Here is a 10,060-nt window from a genome sequence, read left to right on the forward strand (position 1 = left end):
CAGCAATTCACTGTAATAATGTAATAAAAAAAATAGAATTTAGAATAAAGGTTAGCTTTGGTGGAAATGTGGTTGGGTGCGCCTAGGAAAAACAGGCCATCTTGCATGGATATTTGTTTAACAGCGAGTTTCTGGCGACAGGCCTCCCCGTTCCTCAGGCCTTATATTTTGATTTTTCGGTTATTCAGAGTATGATTTATTGAATAGCCTGAATTTGGACTATGAAGGAAACAAGTGTTATCGTACCAGACAGAAGTGAGGGCAAATGAACCCGTTTGCTGCATCTAACGTTCTGGTTCAATAAACATTTTAAATGAATATCTATGTGAGATAGTAGGTGCTCCACAACATATTTCTTAAAATTCCACTGCGATGGGGCATTTTCTCAATTGATTTGTGATACTCAGTGATGTCACCCCCTCCTGTAGGGAAGATGAGTGTAGGGTAAGTATGTGTTTGACTTTTCTGCAGGTTTTTTTCTTAATATATATAAAAAAAAGCATCATGCAAAAGTATATTGCAGTATTAATACTTACCTGTCCTGCTTTCTGTGCTCAGATCTTCACTTTACTATTGTTGCTCTACATCACTGGTGTGTTCCATGGCAATGGGACTTGTTATTAATATTGTTATTTTCCAAGGTGTTTTGGTTTTTCTATGTGGGAGACAGAATCAATTTAAGTGGGTTTTCAGTAGAAATGTGCCTGAATCAGTCAGTAAGTTGCTTGAAATTCTGCTCCCCTATTATCCATAGTCCCTACTTAGTAGACATGGGAATAGGTGTTTATGCTGGAGAGAAATGAACAATATCCTTCTGAGAAGACTCAGATTAGAGGTGCCATTGTCTCACACACAGACCACATACTGGTTCTATTCAGCGTCACTGCAAGTGACATGACTGTCCTAGAACTGATATGCAGCCAGAAGTTAGAGAATGGAAGCTTCCATCTAGAGATTCTCACACAGGAATTTTGCTTTGTGATGAATCCCCTTTAATAGGTACTTGTCTATTTTATGGCATTAAATTTCTAGACATATAACTCTGCCAAAAATGCATTTGTTTCATTTTGCATCAATTTGGATATTTTGTTTTTCAGATCTGAAATTTGATTCAGTTGCTTATTCAGATTGGTCCGAATTTTCATTTTGGCACGAAGTCACATGACCGCGCCTGTAATTCAACTCAAAACAGCTAAAAAAAAACATCGGATTGGCCAGAGAACAGTCACATGTCCAATTTAGCTTTGTTTTGAACAAAATTCGGATGGATTCAATTTTTTGTTAAAGGAACATTCAGATTCATTCAGATTTGGTCTTGTTCAAATTTGGATGCATCTGAATGTCCGAATTTAACGAAATTCATATGAATATCCATTTGGAACAAAACTGAATCTATAAATTTACTGATCTATAAATTTCTGATGTCTAATAGGAAACATGAATATGTACTACAAAAGGATTACTTGGAAATCTGTTTTCTCTTCACTGAAAAAATGTTGTGTGTGGAAACATATGCAGTGCCCTCGTGCTGGACAATATGGCATCAGATGTCTGGCCCAGTTTAGTGCAGAGTTGATATTTTCATTTTATCTTGGCAGGGTAATAGGTTTGAGTTGCCCAGTTTGTTTATCTTCATGCCTGGGCTTTTAGCCGTGGTAATAGCTGATACATGGATCAGTTTGCCTGGCAACTGGGTTTATTTAAAGATCAGTAAAGACCATTTTACTTCAATAATGGTATGAACATTCATAAATTGCTGAAAGAGTTCCTAGAACAGAGCAATTTAATTTATTTTAGGATAATACATTATTTAGCATTTTCATAAAGTACACTTTCTCATGTTGAATGTACGAATTCCCAGTTTTGAATGCAGAAACCATATTGTATTATCGGTACATATTTTGTTTAATTATTGCAACATTTATGTAAAAGTACGTTTTAAGGCGACTTTTATTTGCTTGCTGTTTCATATGTTAATTACTGTATTTTAAATGTAGATTTGTAGAGGCTACCTCTAGAGACCATCAAGGAATGTGTCAAGGAATGAGATTAGTATTTCCTGTGACACATGCTTAGTTGACACCGAAACTGCATCAGAACCGCAGGTTTTACCGCAATTGATGCTTTTTAAAAACTTTTTGGAGGGGGGGGGCTTTTTTTTTGCTTAAAATGGGATTTCAAGTGAGTTCCGTTGCGTTCTTTTGCGTTTGCATGCATTTTTGATGCATTTTGATGCGTTCTGTTGCAATCCAATGCAGCTAAAATAGTGCAAGCAATACTTTTTCTGGCTGCATCAGAACGGACTAGTCTGGTGTTAACAGAACACTAGAATCCCATAGGAAAGCATTGTGCTATGTTTGTGATTCAGCTCAAAAACGGAACGGACTGCATCTGGTGTGAATGGGCCCTAAAGGAAACCTTTCCAGAAAAAAAAAATTGAAGCTGTCATTGCTGACTTCTCATATTGAAAATGTTGGTTGCCTGGCTATCTTACCCTCTGGCTTCAATATTTTGAGTCCCTAACATATCACCAACTTTTTGCACTCCCCTTTGGATCCAGCAGTTGATTTTTTCCACTACCTTTCACCACTGCATGTATACTGACAGGTGAATTGAATTTGTCCAGCAAGGCAAATAATGGGGTCTGCTCTGTCAGTATTTTTCTCATCTTTACCAATAGTAATACAGTATTTTTATTGCATTTTACTAGATGATATACTTGAAGAGAGACCCTGTCACCAACTTTGTAGGTTAAAGCGCAGACAAATCAAGTATTTTAAATGCATACACTTGTGCTTTTCTGATCCATAATTTATTTGTTTCTTGTAATGTGCCTTTGAACTTGCTAGAAATGTGAAGAATAAGCTCCCCCTCCTTGCATGCCATAGCCTTTTCCTCTTCTGGGAGTTTTTAATTAATCCCTGTGCTGGCCCAGCTCCTTTGCCCTTCCCTTCACCTCCCTACATTTCCTTTTATGTAATGGCACTGGGAGGAGCAATAGTATTGAGTGTCACTTAAAGTGGTACTAAAGCCTTTCATTTTTTTAGCTTGATTACATTTTTATATACCAGCTAAGCATAGGAACATAACTGCTTTTTAAACAAATATCTGGAGACAATGACATATCATTCATTCACCACCACAGCCTCCCGGTTCCTGAGTGCCGCTTCCCTGTATTTTTTATTTGGGAGATTCCACTCATCACTTTAGAGTTATTCTCCCTGTTCCCCCTTCTAGGGGCTACCAGTCCCATAATTCCATTGCCACCTCTGCCACTGAGACAGAGCCACCCAAAAACTGGGTACCTGGGGCAATGATCTTTGCACCAGCTCAACCAATAAGAAAGGCAAGATTTTGCAAAAGAACAAGCAGCACACAAGGTAAGTACCAAGGTCAGCTGCTGTAATTGATTTTAATATTTTAATGCTTATTAACACTTTAAGTCTGCTGGGGCTGCTGAGTTGACATCCAAGATGGTGGAACCCAGCAGCAGTTTCAAGGCTTTTTGATGCTTACACAAAGGAGGTTTTTACGGGTAAATAACATTCATAACATACAATCACAGATACAATACGGAAGATTGTTGTTGAAATAATTGGTCTGGCAACAGGGTACTTTTAAGGTTATAATAATATTTGCTATGATTTTAATAATTTTCCTTCTCTTTTTAAATAGATTCGAAGACGAAGACCAACTCCTGCAACATTGGTCCTCAGCGGTGACCAATCATCTCCAGGTAAAACATACCTTTCTCTACTTCCTTATAGTGATAAAATATACAAGTATTTTTACTCATAAAAAAATGTTTTATTAAGCATGGAAATTAGATTATGATTTATTTCCATCCCTGCTATGTAGCTGATCGGATGTTAAGTACTAGTAAAGATTTTATTATTAGGCCTTGTTTAGACAGGCAGCTGAAGGGCGGTAAAATCAGGCGGTTGCTCCACGGTTTTACTGCTTCTCATCCACCCGCTGCAATGTTAGCATTTGGGCCAGACAGTGCTGTATATATTGCCGCAGTTTTTGGCAGGTGGTGTCGTCCGCCAAATGTGACCATAGTGGTGAAAGGCACCACGCGGCAACTGCGTACCAAGTGTTTGGCATGCAATTGTGGTCCAGTAGTTCAATTAAAAATCTTCTTTTTTTGGGATCCAAAAAAAAAAAGGCATTTGGGAGGCAGTAGCATTGAATCCTGAACACCGGCAGCCAATGCTCTTCCGCCCTGTGAAAAGTTATCACCTCAACCTAACCGCTCAACCATCATGTTCTCAAACAATTCATCCCCACACAGCTCCCTCCCCATGTATCACTTCCCCCTCCCTTTTAGATTGTAAGCCCTCACGGGCTGGGCCCTCCTTACCATCTTGTCTTGATGTGTATTGTGATTGTAATGTCCTCCTTATATTGTAATGCGCAAACTGTTGGCACTATATAAATCCTGTATAATAATAATTATAATTATCAACTGCAGATCACTTTTTATAGGCAGCCATCTGACTAAATGAGGCCTTAAAGTGTAATTCCTGAGAGAAAAATTAAAGATCCTTTATGTATGGAACAGTTATATACTTTGTAAGTGTCTTTCTGTCTACTCTTATTTTAAAACTGACACATGGATCCCAGTCTTAAGTGGGGAGGAAGGTTGGGGGGTCTACTTTTATCAGTATTGAGTGATGTGCAGTAAAAGCCTGTCAAGAGTGTTACAGCCTGTGTCTGGATGGCTTGATTCACACTTTCTACAATGCTTCTCATGTGCTTCAATAGCACTATAGCAAAAGTGTTTTCATAGAATTAGGAAAAAAATAAATGTAGGCTTTGAAACTGGCAGATTATTTTTTGTGCTGTCAGATTCAGTGTGCTATATATAAAACTGTATGATGACTCAGAACCAATCAGATTCATCATTCATTTCTATTTCAGTCTGATTTATTGCTAATATTGAGGCAGTTAACACACAAGTATTCATTAACTATAGTGGGGTTAATTTACTAAAGGATAAAAATGTTAAAAATAATTTTAAAGAAAAAATCATCCTTTTTTTTTATTTCTCCTCCACTCATTAAGGTATTAAAGGTCATCACAGTTTCAGGTGATACTCCTTCTGTAAATGAAAACCAATGCTTGCTACCTAACAGCAACCAAACTATTGTTTCATTTCCTAAATTGTTAAACTGTGTACGATTGTATTGTATAAGAGTTTTTCTTTCTCATTTGTGGACCCGGCCTCCGACAAGGAAAGTATAGTCTGTTATAACGAGTCCATGTTTTGATTTACTACTACTGTTTCTTCATACTTTTGTTGTTGTAATAAATATAGAGATTTGTAGTTTAGCCTCTGGAGATAATGCGTTATTTTCAATAAGCCAACTTAAGGTGCCCATACGCTCTTCGATCCTCGTTCGGAAATCTTCCACGAATGGTCTTTTGAATGACAATCGAACAGTTGATGGGACACCAACAATGTTTTTTACTGTAATCCCGCTCAAATATTCTCGAAGGGTGAGGCCGGAAAAATGTTTTCAGAATCGTACGAAAATCGATGGATTAGTGGCATTTTCGTACAAAAGAAATGACATCAATGTGCAACATGTGCACATGTGCAAACGAAAATCTGTTCTGTCGATCAACGAAATTCCTTGAGTTAGCATTGCTAAAGAACGATTATCAAAATCAACATTGGTCTGTGCTTGATGGGCTATTTGAGCTAAAATCAAAAGCGGGTTCTTGGCAACAACGAAAATTTCCCATCGAAAATCTACAGCTGTATGGCCAGCTTTACCCATAGAGGATGAATTACTAAATGAATAGCAAATGTTCAGTTTGCATAGTGAATAGGGTGAAGTCGTGTTCACTTGATGATTATCCAATCATGTGGAAGCAAAAAAAGTTTTTTTTACTTTCCTGGCACATAATCAGGAATTTAAAATGAACATAGCTTCACCTTTTTTTGCTTTGGTAAATAAAACACATTTACTTTGTGCGCAGAATCTACTCCAATGAGCAAGCTGATCTCTCTGATATGGTTACTAGATATATTAGTAAATAAGTTAGGTCCATTTTGTAGCTTAAATGCATAAGCACTAGGCACCTGAGTGTTCTGTTGCTTAAAGGAGAACTATGAGGTGAGTGAAAATCACTCATCCTCATTGTTCGAGCCGACGTGTGACAATGAGACTGTCACACTTCGGCTCAATTGGTCGGGAAGTGAGCGAACACATACTGTCGCACACGCTCACTTCTCGATCATCTCTCTGCAAAGAGCAGGGAGTGGGACTGTCAGTCACGGCTCCCTGCAGGGATCCCTCCCCGCTCCGATCCTCCAGCGCTGAGTGGAGGAACGGACGGGGAGGAGGCAGGCACACCTGGCTCTGCCTCTAGATAGGCAGAGGCCGCTGTCACTCAAGCAGCTGGGTGGATCTCGACAATATTTTCGGGATCCATCCCGGCTGTGGCGCTCTCAGTATATTGTAGTCAATAGCCCGCAATATACTGAGATTTGGGTCACGGGAGGAGGTTAGTATATGTCCTCCCATGACCACAAAGAGAACTATGGGGAAACACACTTACCCCAAACTTATCTTTTAAAGCAAGATGCCTGTAGCTCATAAAAGTACATGTGCTTCTTGTTAGTGATGAAAGAACAGCCTGCTGTGATGTCACTACCCTAAGCTGTAGTTTTAGGAAACACAGCCAACAAAATGGGTGACAAGGCTGCATTTCGCTGACTACTTGATTTCAGGAAATGAGGAAAGAGCCTTTATGATGAACGGATGAAAGATACCTTTTTAACATTTATAAGCAAGCTAGTCAAAACAATTAACACCACTTTACTTAACTTGCCATGCTGCATTATACGCACATTTTTTTTTAGACCATAGTTATTCAACGCTGAATACTGAAAAATGGCCTGGCCAGGAAGGGGGTGAAACACTATGGCCTTCAAGTGGTTAATACATCAACTTTAAAAGGAAAATCGGATTTGTTACCATAGTGCAACATATGTTGCAAGAGGCAAATCTTTCTTTAGTCAGTGTAAATGATCCTCAGTGTTTCTGTTGTATGCATTACTGCTGTAGTATTTGGAAGAAATATAGTTAAAATGCATTACCGCTAACAGATAGAATTACGCCTACGTATAGCATACAGGAATAAGGTTAGAAGGTTAATGAGAAGATATCTTTCTTTTGAGGTTAACTCTAGTAAATATACCTGTTTGTTAAATTGTACTAATTATGCCTTCTTTTATATTTCACTAATGAGACCATCTGCTTGCAGGTCTTTTGCTCAAGGATGCTTGAGTGGTTGGAAGTCACATAATATAATTTTTTTCCCCATCCAAATTCTATTTGTTCTCATGATGATGTACACACCTTCAAAAAAGGAATGCTTTGCTAAATATTCTGTGCAAAGGTGTGCTGGGAGCATTTGCTCCATACAAGTAACTAATTAGAGTGCTGGTGAAGAGGAGGGTTAATTGCAGCAGCTGTTTGATCTAATAGAAAACCTCTTCTTCATGGAGATTGTTGCAGAAAGAGCCTGTGGGAAAGGATGTAATATCTCATTCTGCTTGACCTGGTTGGATGGGGGTAGAAATCAATGTTCAGATAGGAGAAATGTTTTCTCTAAAATTATAATTCTTCCTCATGAGATCCTGCCTAGTTATTAAAGCCTTATCCTTTTCATGTTAATGCAACAGTATATCTTCTTAGTATAGTCTGGTGTGGTGTCATGTCAGGAAAAGGAAATGTGCCCTTTCCATTCTGGCTGTGTGGAATACAGATACACCTGTCAGTAGAACCCTCTGATAAATGGCTGAAGGTGAAAGGGGTGCGATTTAAATAGCTAAATGTCACATATTTTACTTACCTGGTAAAATGAACCCTTCTGTTCTCTCCAAAAGAGTTTGGGCTCATTTATATACTGTATGTGCTGTTTAGTGCGTGTTAATGTGCAATCATTAAAGTGCTTTGCATTAAGGCAGCATATTCAAAACAATGGGCTGACAGTGCAATGAAGACTTCACAAAAATCAGACATTCCACAAAATTTGGAAACACAACACACTATGGTGGACTGCCATGTGTTGCAATTCATGTGCGTTGCCTTAGTGCCTTGGAGTGCTATTCAAAATAAATGGCACTGCAATGTGTTGTGGTAATGCGTGTTTATGCATGCACGTTTCCCTACAATGCGTAGATGTAAATTGGCCTTTATTAATAATACTGCTACATAGCCTTAATTAAATAGTATTGTAAAATATATATGTATAATGTAAATCCTTTATCTATTATTATAAAAAAGGCAATTCCACTTCCTCAGCTCCCCACTGATTACTATGCCTGTCATGCGGCCCACTCCACCAATACAACAAGACTGCTGAGCTGCAGTCATCTACTTCTGTATCACATAAACCCCACAGCATGGAGCAGATGGACTGTGCAGGGAGCTGCAGCAGGAAGATAATACTCAATTAATTGGGGAATATGACTCTCAAGACACCCCACAATGTGAATGGACACCAAGTAATCAGGGGCAGCACACTCAGCATTGTTCAGCCTTGGGAGTCATTACTGGCTGTGCATGGCTCATGCTCTGATCCTGACCTCTGTGGAGGAGTAATTTGGTGTACCCCAGGGTGCCATGGAATTTGGGGAGGGACTGGACAGGAAATATTGCTATACTGCAAAGGTTTCAGGACAGGAGCTTGGTGTCTGCTTACTTACTATGCAGAACACAGCAGGAACAGTGCCTTGTGCTTATGTCATTATTAATTTATAAAGTGACAGTGGTATGTCAGTGTGTGCTAATATTACAGTGGTGTGTCAATCTGTATTAATGTGACAGCCCCATGTCAGTCTGTGGTGATGTGTCAGTGGTGTTTCAGATTGTTGACAACATTAACAGAATCTACTAAACAGTCCCAGGATTTTGGACACAGTCCATCAGTGTCCATGTCCCACATGCTGTCTCGCAGGATCCATGGCAGCAATGCAGAATAACAGCAGGGTGCACCCAGTGGTGGTGCCAAAGAGTGCTTGGGTGTGCTATAGCATCCCCAAAATGTCATCATGCACTGTCATAGCACGTTAACCAAGTTGGTCCATGTTGCCTGAAGAAAAAAAGTGCCAGCACAGTGCCCCAGGTCTCAATTCCCAACATCTTAATGCCAGTTTGTCAAAACTGCTGGCTTTGCACTTGCTCCCATTCCAGGTCACAGAATCAGCACGTCTTCCCCAAGTTCATGGCCTATGCCACACCAGCAGGGACCCTGTTGCCATTATTTTGTCCAGAAGTCTATCCATGCCCTCCACTAGCATGTGAAATGTAATGTGTGTTGCTGGAACATGCTGTCAGTGGCAGGGTACACATGACCTTGGACACATGATCTAGAAAGCATGGGCAGGAATGATACATACCATTCATGGCACACTGCGTCAATCTTTTGGCGGTTTGGAAGGATGCAGGACTCCATCGGAGCTGGTGGTACCGCGAAAATGGTGACAATGCAGTTACCTGTACCCCCTCCTCCTCCCTGGCCTCATCCCTCAACTCCTTGGAATCAGCATCCCCCCCCGCCCCATGTGCCCAGAGCCAATACTTCTCAGGCTAAAGGCTGCCTCTTGTCCTGGGGGACAAGAGCCACACTGGGACACAGCTGCTGACTGCTCACCAGGACCAGTCTAAGAAGTGGCCGACTCCATGCGGTAATCAGCCAGGCAGGTCATGTGTGACAGTGGCTCAAAACTGCTGTTTACCCTTCTCTGGAAAAATAAACACATGTACCTTGCTTGGCATTTGTCCTCAGCGTCTTGGTGCAACTATTTATCATGAAGTACCCTAGATTCCAGGATGTTCTTTGTAGGGCCAGAAGGGTTTGTGGCCGCTGTAGGTGGTCATACCGTGTTTCCCCGAAAATAAGACAGTGTCTTATATTTTTTTTTCTACGAAAAAAGACACTAGGTCTTATTTTCGTGGGATGTCTTACCTGGCTGCAGCTGTCCACTCTGCCTTCCAGGGAGCCACAGACAGGTGGGCGGGTGTGCCTGGCAGGGGGGGGG

At 40.2% G+C, this 10,060-nt stretch overlaps 1 protein-coding gene across 1 annotated transcript in view; it reads left to right on the top strand.

Annotated features, from left to right (window-relative positions):
* PPP1R1A (protein phosphatase 1 regulatory inhibitor subunit 1A) overlaps positions 1-10,060 on the top strand; it is a 125,585-nt gene that overhangs the window by 80,270 nt on the left and 35,255 nt on the right. The window contains exon 2 of the mRNA XM_018568710.1: positions 3,676-3,736. Within this exon, the coding sequence (XP_018424212.1) occupies positions 3,676-3,736 (61 nt within the window). The remainder of the gene's footprint in view (positions 1-3,675; positions 3,737-10,060) is intronic.

This window comes from Nanorana parkeri, unplaced genomic scaffold, assembly GCF_000935625.1.
Source record: "Nanorana parkeri isolate BGI_ZX_2015 unplaced genomic scaffold, ASM93562v1 scaffold33, whole genome shotgun sequence".
Lineage (NCBI taxonomy): Eukaryota > Metazoa > Chordata > Amphibia > Anura > Dicroglossidae > Nanorana > Nanorana parkeri.